Genomic DNA, 20,697 nt, shown 5'->3' with positions numbered 1-20,697 from the left:
TAAAAAGGTGGTATTTAGAATACAGTTACTTTGTTGAAATAAATGGATTACACGGCGGTACTTCCCTGTTTCATATTGTGGCGGGTCAGGACTGTTTGGGTTTTGTTTGACAGCTACGTTCTGTTGTTCCAGGCAGCGTTACGGTTGCCATAGTTACAGGGTGACGCTCTCTCTCTGCGTGTTTCCTGGGTGAGGGAGACCTTTTTGTTGTTGTTGTGCTAAGCTAACAGGCAGAATGCTACAGGTATAGCTCTAAAGAATGTAGCATCATGGGCAGTGTAGTCCGTGCTGCAGGGAGAATGGACTGCCATACCCGTTATGTGTCTGTGAGCGAGGGAGGGAGAAAAAGGAAAAGTACGAGCTGTCATCGAGCAGAAACGGGAGCTGGAAGCATGTAAATATAATAATAACCACTGCAGCCAAGAAGAGTGCCTGACGAGCCCAGTTGTAAGTAAGCTATTAAGACTCGACTGTACACCGTGTTCGTGTTTTCCTCCAAAAACAATAAGTTCTGTTGGAGCAGCCTTTCAACGCCTCTCTCTGTCTCTGCTAGCAAAGTTGACCCAGACAACAAAGTAAAGCTAGTTTTCAGCTACGAGCCGACACAGAACCCACCGTATTAGCCAGAGGTCCCTTTACTACGGTTCGGAGCCGCGGACCTTCAGTAACAGTAATAAATCACAGCAATAGTACATTCATGTAGTTGTAAACAGCATGATAATATATTAAGTAATCCAAAGTATTCAGAATACGTTACTCTCATTGAGTAACGTAACGGAATACGTTACAGAATACATTTTGGGGCATGTAATCTGTAATCTGTAATGGAATACATTTTAAAAGTAACCTTCCCAACACTGATGATAGTGAGGAACAAGTGTCCAACATTTTTGTCCCAGTTCATGGATGAGTGACTCGCTCACAAGTTTGAAGAGGAGATCTCTCTGGAGATCAGTGACACTGAGCGTGGGAGGGTTTTTGGACACCTCCCTGATATTCCTCAGGCTGGCAATGACATGTTTACCCTCACAAAGCAGGAAAATCCTAATTCCTTTTATAAAGTCCTGGTGAAAAGAAAGTCCAAACTCTTTCATAGTTCTGTTGCCAGACAGATGGCTGTTTGACTCTAAAACACACCTGCTGATGATCAGTTACTGAAAAACACGGACGTATGGAAGTCCCGTGCTGTTATTGTCCCAGGCTGTGTTACCTGATTTTAGGTTATATTTATTATGTCCTGATGTAGGAAGCCTGCTGTTTACTGCACCTGTGAGACGGGTTAGCAGGAAACGTTACAGTTTTATCTCACACACTGATGTTAACTCGTTTCTCCTGCTGTGGTCACTCTCCATGGCTTCATGTCGTCTCCTGTCTCACTGCTGGTCTTAAACATGATCAAACATTTAAATATGTGTACAATTAAATTAAACTAGCTTCAGGCAGTTTCAATCCAAACACTGCTTTCAGCAGCTGATTGTTTAAACATTAACTTTTCATACCAGCTCTGTGCCTGTTGTGACCTGAGGCTCACACACTGCTGCAGGAACAATGAATGGCTTCAGTCTGGCTGGTGGTGAGCCCACGGTGCACATAATGATGTGACTGAGGAGCTGTCAGAGATCCCCCGTGATGTCCACTCTAGTTTATAAAGCACTGGTTTCAATCAGCTGCTTACTTTTATAAACAGAGTTTACAGAGCAGCCGTGACTGATCTGATCAGGTCACATCACACAATAAGTGTAGATGATAAATGTGTCATTAGGAGCCAAGTTCATATCAGATACAGGAGATAATCAGCTGAATAATGAGCCACACACGAGCTGCTGACTCCAGATTGAAGCGGGTTTAACCAACGGACAGAGCACAGCTCCCTCTGTGTGACAGTGGGCCTCTGTCAGTGGGTCGGTCAGTGTGGATAAAAGTGTTACAAGTTTGTCTGTGAAGAAGTGCCTGATGATGATTGTAAATGTTCTCTGTCGGCTTCTTGTATCTGAGGTAGATTTCCGATTGGCACGAGGAAAAGAGGAAGACTTAGGAAGTCTTAAAAGCTTCCTGAGAGTGAAAGCTGCTGGATCATAAAGGCTGAGTCAGCTTCAGACGATTACTGTGTGCAGCACGCTGACATGCTGTGTGTCAGTGAATGACAGCCATTAAAAAGAGTCTGACTTTATGGCTCAGCCGCTCAGCTTGTAACAGGACAAAGATTAAAATATAAGAGCGCATTATTCCCGGAGACACTGCTGCTTAGGAATCGGCCTCCTCTCTTTTCCTTCTTTCTTAAACCTTGATGTTTGCAGTGTGGAATCAGGCTGTCACTGAACACCAACCAGTAACTGCTAAAGTTGTGACCTGTGGAAACTGATCACTGAGCACCGCTGAGTAAACTGGTGAGCTGCTGGAGTGATGATGTAATGCTGCATGCTGAGCCTCTTTATCACAGTAACACAGCAGCAGGAAAGTCGTTTAAATAACGGAGCTTCTCCAAACACAGTGAGCTGTGAGTCTTCATGGTGACTCACTGTGACTGGAATATCTGGATATGTCAAACATGTGCAGCAGATAGGAAATACTCAGGGTCATTTCCAGCTTTTAACCTGCCTAAAAGCAAAAGGTCACCTACCCAAATACTGCAGACAGGAAGTTCAGCTGTGACTGAGTAACAAAGAACTTTGTGCGTGCTGAGTGTGCTACATGTTTGAGGCACAGCACACTTTCTTTGGGAATCACACACTGTACACGAGTCAGATGTGCCTGATTGTTTATCAGAACAATTAGAGAGATCCTTCTAATAATCATGCCAAGTGAGCCACTGGGACCGGAGTAATTTCCAAGATAAGCTGCTGAGATGTAACTACAGCGCCTTTCATCAAACCAAGCCTGCTGACATCAAGCTGATGTAACAATACAGGACACACACACAAGGACAAATATGCCCCTCCCCAGAGAAAAGGAAAGGCAGGGTGGGGTGTACCTTAAAAGGCATGCCTCAGGTCAGTGTCGTTGGTGCTGCTGCTCTGAACACTCTGAGGTGTGAACAGCTCGTGCTCGTAACACAGACCATTCGACCTGCCTCATTTCTGTCTGCCGCTTATTTACTTTCCAGGTCTTTGAAACGTCGCGGAAAAATGTCAAGGAAAAGCACAGAGTTTTTTAAATGGACTAACAATGAGGTGGAGTTGTTGCTGCGAGTAACACAAAATTGCGAAGGCAATTGAGAATTAAATAATTTGAAGAAAAGCTATCTGAAGCTTGTACAAAGTGATATTAATCTTTAATAGGGCTGTCAAAACAACTGCTGTATAATGCCCTCCGCTATCTTAATTTAATTGGTCACTTGACTGCATCACATGCCTAAAATGTGTCATCATTTTCAAAATGTCTCAGTTTTCACTGTCCACACTGCGATGCAAAATCACTGTTTTCAAATGTATGCATTTCAGAGAGCGTTTTCAAAATGCAGCATTTTCCTTCAGCAAAAACACCATCTCAGTGTGGATGGGAGGCAAAAACGGAGGGAAAACGATGCGTTTTCAAACAAAAACACATTAGTGTGGACGTAGCCCTTGATGGGTGTACTAAGTTTGCATCTGGATTCACACATCTAGTACAAACGCACTAGATGCAAATCTAGTACACGTACACTAGATAAGTGTACTAGATTTGCATCTAGTACACGCCTTACCGGTACACGTTCTGTGTATCTTGTACACCCTTCTAGTGCACATCTACTAGATGGGTGTACTAGATTTGCATCTGGATGCTGGCATCTTTGTGGTTGACTAGATTTGCATCTGGATGCACGCATCTTGGTGTTTGACTAGATTTGCATCTGGATGCACGCATCTTGGTGTTTGACTAGATTTGCATCTGGATGCACGCATCTTGGTGTTTGACTAGATTTGCATCTGGATGCTGGCATCTTTGTGGTTGACTAGATTTGCATCTGGATGCACGCATCTTGGTGTTTGACTAGATTTGCATCAGGATGCATGCATCTTTGTGTTTGACTAGATTTGCATCAGGATGCACGCATCTTTGTGGTTGACTAGATTTGCATCAGGATGCACGCATCTTTGTGTTTGACTAGATTTGCATCAGGATGCACGCATCTTTGTGTTTGACTAGATTTGCATCAGGATGCACGCATCTTTGTGGTTGACTAGATTTGCATCAGGATGCACGCATCTTGGTGTTTGACTAGATTTGCATCAGGATGCACGCATCTTTGTGGTTAACTAGATTTGCATCAGGATGCACGCATCTTGGTGTTTGACTAGATTTGCATCAGGATGCACGCATCTTTGTGGTTGACTAGATTTGCATCTGGCGGCACGCATCTTTGTGTTTGACTAGATTTGCATCAGGATGCACGCATCTTTGTGGTTGACTAGATTTGCATCTGGCGGCACGCATCTTTGTGTTTGACTAGATTTGCATCTGGATGCACGCATCTTGGTGTTTGACTAGATTTGCATCAGGATGCACGCATCTTTGTGTTTGACTAGATTTGCATCAGGATGCACGCATCTTTGTGTTTGACTAGATTTGCATCAGGATGCACGCATCTTTGTGGTTGACTAGATTTGCATCAGGATGCACGCATCTTGGTGTTTGACTAGATTTGCATCAGGATGCACGCATCTTTGTGAATGACTAGATTTGCATCTGGATGCACGCATCTTTGTGTTTGACTAGATTTGCATCAGGATGCACGCATCTTTGTGAATGACTAGATTTGCATCAGGATGCACGCATCTTGGTGTTTGACTAGATTTGCATCAGGATGCACGCATCTTTGTGTTTGACTAGATTTGCATCAGGATGCACGCATCTTTGTGGTTGACTAGATTTGCATCAGGATGCACGCATCTTGGTGTTTGACTAGATTTGCATCAGGATGCACGCATCTTTGTGAATGACTAGATTTGCATCAGGATGCACGCATCTTGGTGTTTGACTAGATTTGCATCAGGATGCACGCATCTTTGTGGTTGACTAGATTTGCATCAGGATGCACGCATCTTGGTGTTTGACTAGATTTGCATCAGGATGCACGCATCTTTGTGGTTGACTAGATTTGCATCTGGCGGCACGCATCTTTGTGTTTGACTAGATTTGCATCAGGATGCATGCATCTTTGTGTTTGACTACATTTGCATCAGGATGCACGCATCTTTGTGGTTGACTAGATTTGCATCAGGATGCACGCATCTTGGTGTTTGACTAGATTTGCATCAGGATGCACGCATCTTTGTGGTTGACTAGATTTGCATCTGGCGGCACGCATCTTTGTGGTTGACTAGATTTGCATCTGGCGGCACGCATCTTTGTGTTTGACTAGATTTGCATCAGGATGCACGCATCTTTGTGGTTGACTAGATTTGCATCTGGCGGCACGCATCTTTGTGGTTGACTAGATTTGCGTCTGGCGGCACGCATCTTTGTGGTTGACTAGATTTGCATCAGGATGCACGTATCTTTGTGGTTGACTAGATTTGCATCTGGCGGCACGCATCTTTGTGTTTGACTAGATTTGCATCAGGATGCACGCATCTTTGTGTTTGACTAGATTTGCATCAGGATGCACGTATCTTTGTGGTTGACTAGATTTGCATCAGGATGCACGTATCTTTGTGGTTGACTAGATTTGCATCTGGCGGCACGCATCTTTGTGGTTGACTAGATTTGCATCTGGCGGCACGCATCTTTGTGGTTGACTAGATTTGCATCAGGATGCACGCATCTTTGTGGTTGACTAGATTTGCATCTGGCGGTGCGCATCTTTGTGTTTGACTAGATTTGCATCAGGATGCACGCATCTTTGTGGTTGACTAGATTTGCATCAGGATGCACGTATCTTTGTGGTTGACTAGATTTGCATCTGGCGGCACGCATCTTTGTGGTTGACTAGATTTGCATCAGGATGCACGTATCTTTGTGGTTGACTAGATTTGCATCTGGCGGCACGCATCTTTGTGATTGACTAGATTTGCATCAGGATGCACGCATCTTTGTGGTTGACTAGATTTGCATCAGGATGCACGCATCTTTGTGGTTGACTAGATTTGCATCTGGCGGCACGCATCTTTGTGGTTGACTAGATTTGCATCAGGATGCACGCATCTTTGTGAATGACTAGATTTGCATCAGGATGCACGCATCTTGGTGTTTGACTAGATTTGCATCAGGATGCACGCATCTTTGTGAATGACTAGATTTGCATCTGGATGCACGCATCTTTGTGAATGACTAGATTTGCATCAGGATGCACGCATCTTGGTGTTTGACTAGATTTGCATCAGGATGCACGCATCTTGGTGTTTGACTAGATTTGCATCAGGATGCACGCATCTTTGTGAATGACTAGATTTGCATCTGGATGCACGCATCTTTGTGAATGACTAGATTTGCATCAGGATGCACGCATCTTGGTGTTTGACTAGATTTGCATCAGGATGCACGCATCTTTGTGGTTGACTAGATTTGCATCAGGATGCACGCATCTTGGTGTTTGACTAGATTTGCATCAGGATGCACGCATCTTTGTGGTTGACTAGATTTGCATCTGGCGGCACGCATCTTTGTGTTTGACTAGATTTGCATCAGGATGCACGCATCTTTGTGTTTGAATAGATTTGCATCAGGATGCACGCATCTTTGTGGTTGACTAGATTTGCATCAGGATGCACGCATCTTGGTGTTTGACTAGATTTGCATCAGGATGCACGCATCTTTGTGAATGACTAGATTTGCATCAGGATGCACGCATCTTTGTGAATGACTAGATTTGCATCAGGATGCACGCATCTTGGTGTTTGACTAGATTTGCATCTGGCGGCACGCATCTTTGTGTTTGACTAGATTTGCATCAGGATGCACGCATCTTTGTGGTTGACTAGATTTGCATCAGGATGCACGCATCTTGGTGTTTGACTAGATTTGCATCAGGATGCACGCATCTTTGTGAATGACTAGATTTGCATCAGGATGCACGCATCTTGGTGTTTGACTAGATTTGCATCAGGATGCACGCATCTTTGTGGTTGACTAGATATGCATCAGGATGCACGCATCTTGGTGTTTGACTAGATTTGCATCAGGATGCACGCATCTTTGTGGTTGACTAGATTTGCATCTGGCGGCACGCATCTTTGTGTTTGACTAGATTTGCATCAGGATGCACGCATCTTTGTGTTTGACTAGATTTGCATCAGGATGCACGCATCTTTGTGTTTGACTAGATTTGCATCAGGATGCACGCATCTTTGTGTTTGACTAGATTTGCATCAGGATGCACGCATCTTTGTGTTTGACTAGATTTACATCTGGATGCACGCATCTTTGTGGTTGACTAGATTTGCATCAGGATGCACGCATCTTGTTGTTTGACTAGATTTGCATCAGGATGCACGCATCTTTGTGGTTGACTAGATTTGCATCTGGCGGCACGCATCTTTGTGTTTGACTAGATTTGCATCAGGATGCACGCATCTTTGTGGTTGACTAGATTTGCATCTGGCGGCACGCATCTTTGTGGTTGACTAGATTTGCATCTGGCGGCACGCATCTTTGTGGTTGACTAGATTTGCATCAGGATGCACGTATCTTTGTGGTTGACTAGATTTGCATCTGGCGGCACGCATCTTTGTGTTTGACTAGATTTGCATCAGGATGCACGCATCTTGGTGTTTGACTAGATTTGCATCAGGATGCACGTATCTTTGTGGTTGACTAGATTTGCATCTGGCGGCACGCATCTTTGTGTTTGACTAGATTTGCATCAGGATGCACGCATCTTTGTGGTTGACTAGATTTGCATCAGGATGCACGTATCTTTGTGGTTGACTAGATTTGCATCTGGCGGCACGCATCTTTGTGTTTGACTAGATTTGCATCAGGATGCACGCATCTTTGTGGTTGACTAGATTTGCATCAGGATGCACGCATCTTTGTGGTTGACTAGATTTGCATCAGGATGCACGTATCTTTGTGGTTGACTAGATTTGCATCTGGCGGCACGCATCTTTGTGGTTGACTAGATTTGCATCAGGATGCACGTATCTTTGTGGTTGACTAGATTTGCATCTGGCGGCACGCATCTTTGTGATTGACTAGATTTGCATCAGGATGCACGCATCTTTGTGGTTGACTATATTTGCATCAGGATGCACGCATCTTTGTGATTGACTAGATTTGCATCAGGATGCACGCATCTTTGTGATTGACTAGATTTGCATCAGGATGCACGCATCTTTGTGGTTGACTAGATTTGCATCAGGATGCACGCATCTTTGTGAATGACTAGATTTGCATCAGGATGCACGCATCTTGGTGTTTGACTAGATTTGCATCAGGATGCACGCATCTTTGTGAATGACTAGATTTGCATCAGGATGCACGCATCTTGGTGTTTGACTAGATTTGCATCAGGATGCACGCATCTTTGTGAATGACTAGATTTGCATCTGGATGCACGCATCTTTGTGAATGACTAGATTTGCATCAGGATGCACGCATCTTGGTGTTTGACTAGATTTGCATCAGGATGCACGCATCTTTGTGAATGACTAGATTTGCATCTGGATGCACGCATCTTTGTGAATGACTAGATTTGCATCAGGATGCACGCATCTTGGAGTTTGACTAGATTTACATCTGGATGCACGCATCTTTGTGAATGACTAGATTTGCATCAGGATGCACGCATCTTGGTGTTTGACTAGATTTGCATCTGGATGCACGCATCTTGGTGTTTGACTAGATTTGCATCTGGATGCACGCATCTTGGTGTTTGACTAGATTTGCATCAGGATGCACGCATCTTGGTGTTTGACTAGATTTGCATCAGGATGCACGCATCTTGGTGTTTGACTAGATTTGCATCTGGCGGCACGCATCTTTGTGGTTGACTAGATTTGCATCAGGATGCACGCATCTTTGTGGTTGACTAGATTTGCATCAGGATGCACGCATCTTTGTGGTTGACTAGATTTGCATCAGGATGCACGCATCTTTGTGATTAACTAGATTTGCATCAGGATGCACGCATCTTGGTATTTGACTAGATTTGCATCTGGATGCACGCATCTTGGTGGTTGACTAGATTTGCATCAGGATGCACGCATCTTTGTGGTTGACTAGATTTGCATCAGGATGCACGCATCTTTGTGATTGACTAGATTTGCATCTGGATGCACGCATCTTGGTATTTGACTAGATTTGCATCTGGATGCACGCATCTTGGTGGTTGACTAGATTTGCATCAGGATGCACGCATCTTTGTGGTTGACTAGATTTGCATCAGGATGCACGCATCTTTGTGGTTGACTAGATTTGCATCAGGATGCACGCATCTTTGTGATTGACTAGATTTGCATCTGGATGCACGCATCTTTGTGGTTGACTAGATTTGCATCAGGATGCACGCATCTTGGTGTTTGACTAGATTTGCATCAGGATGCACGCATCTTTGTGATTGACTAGATTTGCATCTGGATGCACACATCTTTGTGATTGACTAGATTTGCATCTGGATGCACGCATCTTGGTGTTTGACTAGATTTGCATCAGGATGCACGCATCTTTGTGATTGACTAGATTTGCATCTGGATGCACGCATCTTTGTGGTTGACTAGATTTGCATCAGGATGCACGCATCTTGGTGTTTGACTAGATTTGCATCTGGATGCACGCATCTTGGTGTTTGACTAGATTTGCATCAGGATGCACGCATCTTTGTGGTTGACTAGATTTGCATCTGGATGCACGCATCTTGGTGTTTGACTAGATTTGCATCAGGATGCACGCATCTTTGTGGTTGACTAGATTTGCATCAGGATGCACGCATCTTGGTGTTTGACTAGATTTGCTTCTGGATGCACGCATCTTTGTGAATGACTAGATTTGCATCTGGCGGCACGCATCTAGTGTACATGTACTAGATTCCCGCATCCCAATCTAGTACACGTTTACGTGATTGTTGGGTTTTCCCTGTATGTATTATTGTAGGGTCTACCTTACACAATAAAGCACCTTGAGTCAACTGTTGTTGTGAATAGACCCTATGTAAATAAAACTGATATGCGCTTGGCTGATTGTCACTGTGGGACAGCACTGCCAGCAATCTGTGTAAATAATCAGAAATCTCTCTCCTTGTGCATCAGATCCCTCACTGAAATAATATCTACAATTGAAGCTGTTGAGGTAAATGGGACAAAGGCAGAAAGCGCAGCAGGATGTGGTGACTTTCTCACACTGTACTGATCGCTCTGTTTTCTCACCGTCACTTTGAAATCTTCTTTTAAATCTTGTCTGCAACCACATGTACTTTGATTAATGGAAGGGATATTTTTCCTTTATATGGAAAAAATGAATCAATACAGAGCAACTGCTTGTCTTAACTCAGCATAAAGACTAGAAACAAGGGTACAACAGCCAGCTTGGCCCCATCTTGAGATGAGAAAATAAGTCTGCTGGTTGTCGGGGGATTTTCAGGATAGTGGTGGGATTTAAAGCTTCTAACCAAACTCAACAGGAAATATGCATACATCCCAAACATGCCCTCCAAGCGCTTAATGTTTAGATCCTTTTTTCTCTACACTTTAGAATCAACTAAGTCAAACAATCTAAACCTTTTATTTTGTTTTACAGTTTTTCTCAGTTGTGTTGGTGCTTTTCTCAGATCAGAATGAAAATTCTCAAACCCATTAGTGCAACCTCCACACAATTTAGTGATTTGTGCACATCATAGTAGCAATTTCTTCTTCCTCTGAACAAATTGCAAATGCTCTTGGACATGTATCAGTAGCTTTCATACAATTCTTTGCCGTCGAAAACATTATCATTTGCTTATGTTATGTCTACTTTTGGATGCTGAGTAGTCGTTGCCAGTAAAACTAATAGTCTTCATTTCATTGCTTGAGTCATTACATACAAAATTGGTGAATTTGTTTTCAAATTTTGTCAAGCAAATTTTATTAATTTTTTTTTTACCTGGAAATGTCCCCGAAATTGAACAATTTCTCTCAGGTGATCTTCAGCTTTCACTGACGAGGAGGTGTGTGAAGTATTAGTTGTAACTAACGACAAGCCACTTGTTCACAGCCACTCATTGATCAATCCCATGAACCCTCAATTGGCAAGCATGTATGAACTGAGCAGGACATGGTGTGTACCATTTCTACAATTCTGTGACACAGAAATGGAAGGTCAGCATCGTGAAAGAGGGGTGAGGATGCGAGGGGGGGGGACAAAACAGGGGAAGAGGGAGAAGACGCCAAATATATAGTCAGATTCCTAATGAAATTAGGGCAACACTTGTTGGCCATGTTGTCAATCACGGCATCACAATGGATGAGGCTGGTCGGAGGGAGCAAGTGACCCACTTTGGCAGGTTATCCACTAGGTTTTGCAGTTTGCACCAATTGTTTTGAGAAATACACTAACTGCTTTGCAAATGTTAATAGTGATGTGAGAAAAGCACCAAAGTGACTGAGAAAAACTGTAACCTGAAATCTGTTTGTGGTTTCTAGAAGTCAGCAATGAATAAAGAATATCTGACTGATGACTCTTGGTTATGGGTTCATCTGTATCAGCAGTGTTTGGTCTCATGAGGCCACTTTCTTGCTTTTGCTTCGTCTCCTCGTTCTTTGCACCAGCTTTCTTTGCTAATGAAAACCACCGAGCACACGTGTGGGTTTGTAGTACGGCCTGAACCACAGAAACTGTGAATTCTGAGTTTAAAGGTCTGTTTAATTACACAAGTTACACTTTTACATCACTAATACTGATTATCATAAAGGCAAAATTCACACGTCTCTTTAACGTGTGATGGTGGATCAACAGTCACATTTAAAATGCATCTAAGAAAATTATCACATGATTACAAAACACCCGGAGTATGTTTCAGGCTGTGGAGAATTTACATTACTGTGCACAACATGCATGCTCCCCCAGCAGTGGACTTGGAATGAGTACTTGTTGGCTGTTGGATGTCTCGCTGTGCGTGTCTGTGTCCACACATGATATCAGGCTTTAGTCTGTATTGGTGGGTCAGGTGACTCGTGGGTGGTTACCATCAGGGGCTGATTGTGTGGGAGTTTCCTTTCTCACTTTTATTTTGAAATTTTCACTGTTGCTCTGTCATCATGTGTCATTTCTTATTTGAGTATTGATATTGAATTTCTGTGTGGATGGTCTCTGCCATGTGTTGTTGTTTAGCGCTGTGCTGTGTTAATCACACTATGGATTTATTGAAACTACTGAAATCATAAACTGCAGCACTGGGATGTATTTACTACTTACATTAACATTTTCTTTACTGCTTTTTTTAGTTTATCTTATTCAAACTTTTAACCATGTTTGGAAATCAGATCAGGATTTGTCTCATTTGTATTTTCTAGCAAGTTTGAAATAACTGCAGCAGGACTTTGTGCTCGCTGTTATATTACAGTGCAAACATGCAAGTCTAATATTACATCTGCAAACTGGTCCCAGAGCTGCTGCTGCTCGGAGGATGAGTCACTGAGACGGTGTCTCCACTCAGGGGATTTTTACACCAGGCAGTTAAAGCAGCAACGTTAACCTGTATTAAAATAATGTTTCATATTCAAGTTAAAAAAAACAAATAACCGTGTGACTGATACTTTGAGTGCATGCTTAGATTTTGGACACACAACAGTCAGTGCAGAGAGAAAGTGCTTCCTCCTTCAAGAAAGCAAAGTCATGCATAAGTCTCTGCTCCGCTGTGCTCTTCCTCTTCTCTTTTTTCTCATGTTGGATCTGTACTGCAGCAGCTCTCAGTCGCTGTTTGTTTGTGGGACTTTCTGTCCAAAGTTTAGTCTTCAACAAGTGAAATGCTCAACTGGGATACGATCAGCTGACTCTGCATCAGGAATATTCTTCTTCTTCGCTTTAATAAACTCCTGGGTCACTTTGGCTTTATGTTTTGAGTCAATGTCCATCTGTGTTATGAAACGCCGCCTGATTATCTGGATGTGAGCAGACAGTCTGTCTCTGAACACCTCAGAGTTCATCCTGCTGCTTCTGTCCTGTCTCACATCATCAATCAGCTGTTGGTCACTGAGAATATAAAACCAGTTAGATTAATTTCACTTTGATCTGCCCACAAACTAAATTGTCAGACCTGGAACGTTTAAACAGACGAGGTTTAAAGTTTTAAGAGGCCTCATCATTAATGATTGTTTCTAGAATCAGGGCTGTAAACGTCCCGCAGACACTGAGGCCTGGATCTAAGTGAGAGACGGAGATCATTCACTGTTACTCAAAGAATTCAAATGCTTTCAATCATTTTGAGTTAAAAAAAAAAGTCTCTAAATGATTGTAAATGACTAAAAGTCAGAATAAGCAGTGATAACACATCTTACGGGCAAGAGAGGAAATCCTCTGAGTATACACCAGTCTTGACTGGATCAGCCGGACATGCGTCTCTGTGCTTCAGCAGTGTGAGAGCTGCTCGGTGCAGGCTGGAGAACATCTGGACAAATTACAGCCACAAACTGAGAACTTCAAACCGCTTCAGCCTGTTTAAATTCATTTGTGTTTTATAGCCACTAATTCTGAATGTGTGGACAGTAAACTGACTGTTGCTGACTGTGATCATTCACACAGTGAGCTCACACAATACTGTGAGACAGGTTAATACATGTGAGCGATGACAGGACCCACACATTACTTACTTTCTGCTGAAGGAAGTTATTGTTTCAGTGTGGGACTGGAGGACCGGGACACCAGGGAGGTCCAGACCTTCAATGGAATTTTACAGCCACACACCCAGACCATCACATCGTCACATTGGAGGGCGGGTCTTGTGTATATTGGAGGGTGGGTCTTGTGCATATATACCTGCAGGTCTCTCGTACACTCTCATTCTGCTGCTGCTGTGAATGAATGAGCTGCTCTCCTTCAATGCGCTGCCTCATCTTCCTCGTGTTTGTCCCTCTGTGTGAGTAATTCTCCTTTTTCATCATCTTTTGTCTTTTTAAAGACAAACCTGTATTTGTCAAACTTTCACACAGCAAACAGGTCACGTTAGAGTTCATTGCATCAGCTGGGATGTTAGTGCAGAGGACTAATGTGTGTTTACAGTAACGTGTGTGGTTATGCTTTATGTAAGTTTGATTCCTGAAGCTTTTCAACAGGAGCTTCTGGCTGAATCACAGAGCTGTTCAACACAGAAAACCTGTCTCTGTCCCAAACTACACATAACTCAGTGATTTTAGATGACAGCCTGTAACTGTGTGTTATTTGTGTAATGAGTCAAACTAAGTGTCATTATAAGACCTGGTCCTGCAGTCAGGAGTGTGTCTGTCATTGAGGTCATGGTGTTGTTGATAACTATGAAAGGGACTTTTTATTTTCTCTGTGCTGAGTCCTTCTGTTTGTCTTTGAGACGTAGTTTTGATCAGCATCTTTTCTCTTTGCTTCAGCTGTTTCATCTAAAGTATGAAGTGATGTGTTTCTCTCCGGGCTGTTGTTCTGAGTGCCTCATCTGGGATCGAGCTAATTAGACACTGGTAAAATGTTTAAGTCTGTCCACCCCAGCTAAAATTTTACTTTGAGTTTGACTTCCCTTCATAATGATGGAAGACCCAAACATGTTGGGAGTCTTTAAGTGTTAACAAATGAAACATGTGATCATAAAGCAAACTGTTTTATCAGCATGAGGATTATAAAGAGGTCCTTGAAAAAATGTACCCCTGTTTGAGAACACCTGTAAGACCACACCCTGATAAACAGGTTTTCCTGCTAACCACACCAGATCAGTGCTCACATGTGCACCCTGATTCAAGAAGTTTAGCAGGAAATTCCCCTGTTTACACACACACACAATCTAAAGAGAGGAGGGCTGGGCTGCATTAAATGTGTAATTGTTTGCAGTGTGGAATCAGGCTGTCACTGAGCACCAACCAGTAACTGCTAAAGTTGTGACCTGTGGAAACTGATCACTGAGCACCGCTGAGTAAACTGGTGAGCTGCTGGAGTGATGATGTAATGCTGCATGCTGAGCCTCTTTATCACAGTAACACAGCAGCAGGAAAGTCGTTTAAATAACGGAGCTTCTCCAAACACAGTGAGCTGTGAGTCTTCATGGTGACTCACTGTGACTGGAATATCTGGATATGTCAAACATGTGCAGCAGATAGGAAATACTCAGGGTCATTTCCAGCTTTTAACCTGCCTAAAGGTAAAAGGTCACCTACCCAAATACTGCAGACAGGAAGTTCAGCTGTGACTGAGTAACACTGTGCGTGCTGCGTGTTTATCTGAACAGTGCAAATACTTTGTTTCTTGTTCCTGCTGCTGTTCAGGAATAAGTGCATGAATCTCTGTGTTGTGCAAAACATGCTCGGGGTATTTCAGACTGTCAGAGCAACACTGCAGCAGCAAATAATAAATTCTAAAGAAACAAAAGCAAATGAAAGAGTTTATGCTTCTGATCCTCTGAGTTTTAATAGAGTTTATAGTTTTAATAAACTCTCAACTGTTACACCACAGCCACCGCCTGCCCCCCTCCTGAGTGTGCAGCCATGTTTGCCTGATCAGGTCACACACACACAGACTGCATCAGCCACCAGCTGCACATCAACTGTGTTGTTAATAAATGAATTAATAGAATATGTGATATTTACAGTATATGTAAAATAAACATTTCTGTATAAATATTAATATAAATTCACACAATAGGAGTGTATAATCACAGCTATCAGAAAATAAGCCTGAGTAAGTGTGTTATTATAACAGATGAGTGGATCAGTGAGCAGGGCGCTGTTATGTAGTCAGGCAGGTTTTACTGGATGGATTTCAAGATTCTTCTGGGTGTGTTTGGTATTGTATGTTCAAAATACTGTACATAGTTTATTTCAACAGGTTCGTGGGTTTTTGGACAAACGACAGAAAGGAGAAGTAGCAGTAGTATATTTCCCAGCATGCCCTGCTGCTGTTTTTGTAGTAAAGGCAGAAACGCTTCAGCTAAAATTCAGCTCACACAGATAAACGAGACTCTCTAACAGGACCATGACTTAAACAAACAATGGGACTCTTATAATCTGTCCGAGTCATTAAACATAGCAAACTGTGATGTGAAGCATAGCAATCATGCCAAGTGGGCCACTGGGACCACTGGGACCAGAAGAATGTCCTGATAAACTGCTGAGATGCAACAACAGCACCTTTCATCAAACCAGTCGCTGACAGGAAGCTGATGTAACGATGATGGTGTGGAGTCCTCAGTAAAAGACTTCCACAGAAGGACAAACATGCCCCTCCCCAGAGACAAGTCAGGGCAGGTCTCTGAACAGCTCGTGCTGTGATGTGTGAGTAACTCTTCTTCATGATGCTTTTTTAAACTGAAGCCTGTAAACTTTCACACAGAGTTAAATCCAGGGTGGCTGTGGCTACAGTGTAGCTTCATCACCAGTGTGTGAATGGGTGGATGACTGGATATGTAAAGTGCTTTGGGGTCCTTAGGGACTAGAAAAGCGCTTTACAAATACAGGCCATTTACCATGTATGATTCATTCAGCCACATATTTTAGATGTTTTGCTCTCTGGTGTCTCCTCGGTCACTGTGTGCTCTACAAACAATCAAATGTTCACCACTTAAACACCAACAATCCTTTTCTCAACAGTCTGTTTACACAGTGATAACGGAGAGAACACTGTCTCTGACCACAGGTGCTAACGTGTTAGCACGGGTGTGAGCAAAGTGTGATTAAATCTATTCATACCTTTACATGTAACCCTAAATCTAACCTGCTCATGGTTCCTGATTAAAGCTGCAGTGTCCTGACTTCAGATTCTTCAGTGTTTGGAGGAAATATGAAGGGGAGCTGCAGCAGGGTGTGGCTGTTCACACACACCTGAATCTGGTGTGTGTGAACATTGCCAGACTTGCGTCTCCCTCTCTCCTCAGCATGGTTTGCTGTGGAGGCGCTGGTACCATGCAGGTCTCTCTCCTGGCACTGGACAGGGTGGGTGGCGTTCTGGCTTCCTTCCCCTTTTCTTTGCTGTGATCTTGTCCCCCCTGCGTTGTGCTGGCCTGTGTGGTCCCGGGCTCCTCCCCAGTTCGCTCTCTCAGCACAGTTTCCCACACTAGTGTACTTTGCTTTGCCTTTGCTTGAATATTTGGTCTCTTGGCCTCATCATGGTGCACGTTGCTGGCTTTTCAGGAGTTTGGCCAAAGATGGCGTCATGCCTCTGCTCTTTTTGCTGTTTGATGAGTCATGCTGCGTTCCTCTCGTCTGCTGTCCCGTGGGAGGAAGTCTACCATGAAGTTTGACACACATTTCAAACAGCAGATGAACAGATTTCTTTGGTCTTGTTTGGTGCCTGAGGCAGTGACAAGCTTCACCTCAGAGAACACGTCTTTTCTTTCCTAACCGTTTAGCTTCTTAAAAGCCACAGAGAACAGAGGTTTACTGTGTGGCACAGAGCAGGAACTCATCGCTGACTCGGCTCTAAAAGAAACAATAATACTGAAAATCTGCATCAGTGAGTATTTATCACAGTCCATTATGATACACTGATAAGTCATCCGCACATTCACACACTGGTGATGGCAGCTACATTGTAGCCACAGCCACCCTGGGGCGCACTGACAGAGGCGAGGCTGCCGGACACTGACCTCTGACCTCTCACTGATTACTGGTCATTTTATTTCATTTTTCCCTCCATAAGAGACATTTTCCACACAATCTGTATCTGCAAAGTTACCAGTGAGGGGCCTGTGTGCACCCCCCCCCCCCCCCCCCCCCCACCAGAGATGGGCAGTAACGCGTTACTGTAATCAGATTACTTTTTTCAAGTAACGAGTAAAGTAAGGGATTACTATTGCAAAAACGGTAATTAGATTACCGTTACTTTCCCGTAGGAACGCTGCGTTACTGCGTTACTAAAACCGTGATTTTTTTGCGAGAATGTCTCATGACAGTGACGTAAGCGAGTGCGACGTTCGTGACAACAGCTGTGTGCAGATCAACAATGGATCATATATCGAGTGCAGAGAGAGTATGAGCGTGCAGCGTTTAAAGCGTGGAAGTACTGACCTTACTTTGAGTTTGATTCCATAAAAAGTGACAAAAACATTAGTGTCCGTTGTGCGTGGGAAGAAAACTTCTTTTTACAGCGAAAAAAACCCCTAAACTTCCAAACAAGCACCGAGTAGCTACGACGTAATGGGAAACTCACAGAGAAACTCGCGGATTCTTCCACTGACCGCTGCACACCTGCACCAGGGTAAACCTCCGCCTACACCACTCCTGCTTTACAGGTGAAAATAGAGCAACAGGACCGCTAGTCTTTGACTTTATTTATTTTCTGCTGTGTTTTACTTGCATCTATTTGAAAGACTGAGTGTAAACACACAAAATATTTTATTTTATGTGCTGGAATGTGCAGAAAATAGGTTTAAATGTTAAACTAATTTCTTCCAGTCAGAGAATGTTGCAGATAATTTAATTTTTGCTTGATGCATAAAGTTAAAAGATTAAAACTAATAAAACAAGTTTTAAAAAGAGACTTTTCCATTTGATTACATTTTGTATGATGGATTATGTAGAAAAAATAGAATTGGGCTGAAAGATCTATCTCTTTATCACCTATTCAGGTTGTAAATCGTGTTTTTAAAAAGTAACTAAGTAACTAAGTAATTAATTACTTTTGAAAATAAGTAATCAGTAAAGTAATTGGATTACTTTTTGGGGAAGTAATCAGTAATTAGTTACTGATTACTTTTTTCAAGTAACTTGAACAACACTGCCCCCTACTAGCAAAATATAGACCGTGTCGCAGTTTGCTCCCCTGACACACACACACACACTTTTTAGTGCACAGTGAAGTGCCACCTCTGCAGGGTGGGGGAGCGGTGATGGAGTAATTAGACTCCACCATGATGTTTGAGTCCTGATTCATAGTCGAAATTAAATGAAAATTAAAGTTTGTCAACAAATTGATGATGGAAAAATAACTTTGTGGTTTCCATAGAAACCGTGTTGTTTGAATAGCACAGCGTGATTTTCGGTGGAGTATCTTCCAAACTCTGGTTTGAGTTCACTGACACAGGCGGGGCTGAGTCATAACACCACTCTGTGTCCCGCTCTCTCTCACAGTGGCCGTGTGTCGAGCTCGTGGGCAGAGTGATGATAAACCAGTGGTGGGGAAGGTTGGAGGGGACGTACGAATGGACATTGGAGCCACCGAGGTAGACAAAGACGCTTACATTGTCTGGTCTTATGGTCCAAAGGACGACGTCATCATCAGCTATGATAATGGAACATCAACTAAACCATCAGAAAAGTTCCAGCTGGATGCAAACGGATCTCTGACGATTCGATCCCTCACTGCCAACGACAGCGGACTCTACAAGGGTCAGATCTTCAGTAAAAAGGTGTCATCTCAAAACTTTAACCTGACTGTTGTGGGTGAGCACAGCAAGCAGAGAATAACCCCATGAAATATTAAATCATACCAATCTGTGACGCTCAGAGGCTTTTAATGAAATAATATATCATAATGCTTGGATGTTTCAGACCATAACAGTGAGAGGAAATCTGAGCAGCAGGAAGTTAACACACGTGTGACGGACACACCTACATGTGAGTGTGTTTCATTACAGCTCACTGTAATTCTGCACATAATAAAAGTACAGGCTGGTCTCAGTCACGTCTCTGCTGCTCCTCAAAACTGTCTCAGGGACAGAGCCGGATCCCAACACACCGACTGCTCCACAGGTCAGGAACCACCGGATACCCTGTGGACTGTTTGGATTGGCTGCTCTTCTTCTCTTCACTGTGCTGGTGGTTAAAAACCGGGAACCAATCACACGTCAGTATGAACAGTAAATGTGTCTGACACTGTGATGTCACGCTAGAAGAAATTATGAGTCACATACATGCTGAAGTACTCTGATTACACTGGTATTGACTCACATTAGTAGCACCTAACTGTCATTAAGCTCTTTAACACATGATCCAGAGCCACCAGCAGCATTTCATGTCTTCTCTTCTTCACAGGAAAGTGTCGGACTGTCACTCAGATCTGGAAGAGGAAGATTCCTGAAGAGGAAACACAAGTTTAATCACGACTGAGGAGGAAAACTTTAATGAGGAGGTCCAGCACGCTGCCCCGTTAAAGACATACAGATGCTGAGCTCCATTCAGAGGCATTATTTGTGACCTTTGTGTAAATCATAGGAGAGACTTTTACTTTTCCCCTTTAATAGATACTTATGGAAATCTCAGAGGATCTCCTCATCTAACAAGCAGCGGCTGGTTTTTAATGTTTTCTTCATCAGGACACAGATTTTGGAAATCAGTCTGATAACACAAAAATATACAAACTAAAGGTCATCTGAGGACACAGACATAATTCAAAACACTGACACAGGCAGCAAGTGATGGCTAACTCAAAGGGAACTGACTTGAGTTCATGACCTCTGCCCTTTTCACACCTTTCACGCCTTTGACTAACATTTTTGGGTTAAATAAGTTTTACATTTGGCATGTTTTAGTTGATTAATCTATTTATTTTAATAAATAGGACGAACGTCTGTAGATCAGCCTGGAAGTTAGCATCACTCACTTCCTCTGTGGTTAGCTGTAGCTCAGGAGTTACTGCAGCAGTGCTGCTAATGGGAGCTAATGCTAATATAAGCTCGACATGAATCCACTTTGATGATGT

At 43.0% G+C, this 20,697-nt stretch overlaps 1 protein-coding gene across 1 annotated transcript; it reads left to right on the top strand.

The window, feature by feature from the left end:
- The first annotated feature begins 13,908 nt into the window (after positions 1 to 13,908).
- LOC148102639 (uncharacterized) lies at positions 13,909 to 20,095 on the top strand. The gene is made up of 5 exons (XM_087842663.1): positions 13,909 to 13,963; positions 19,128 to 19,439; positions 19,548 to 19,613; positions 19,711 to 19,842; positions 20,031 to 20,095. The coding sequence occupies exons 1-5, from the start codon at positions 13,909 to 13,911 to the stop codon at positions 20,093 to 20,095; spliced, it is 630 nt and encodes a 209-aa protein (XP_087698789.1).
- The last annotated feature ends 602 nt before the right edge of the window (positions 20,096 to 20,697 follow it).

The sequence above is a fragment of the Neolamprologus brichardi genome, chromosome 6, assembly GCF_056152115.1.
Source record: "Neolamprologus brichardi isolate AB-2024 chromosome 6, ASM5615211v1, whole genome shotgun sequence".
Lineage (NCBI taxonomy): Eukaryota > Metazoa > Chordata > Actinopteri > Cichliformes > Cichlidae > Neolamprologus > Neolamprologus brichardi.
Note: the sequence above shows the minus strand (reverse complement) of the source record. Positions and strands in the feature narration are given on the sequence as shown.

Excerpts from the sequence above, each read along its gene's own strand:
- LOC148102639 (XM_087842663.1), top strand. The coding sequence starts at position 13,909 with ATGAGCTGCTCTCCTTCAATGCGCTGCCTCATCTTCCTCGTGTTTGTC. Across the intron at positions 13,964-19,127 it reads CCTCGTGTTTGTCCCTCTGT|TGGCCGTGTGTCGAGCTCGT; the intron begins GTGAGTAATTCT and ends TCTCTCTCACAG. Across the intron at positions 19,614-19,710 it reads TGTGACGGACACACCTACAT|GGACAGAGCCGGATCCCAAC; the intron begins GTGAGTGTGTTT and ends AAACTGTCTCAG.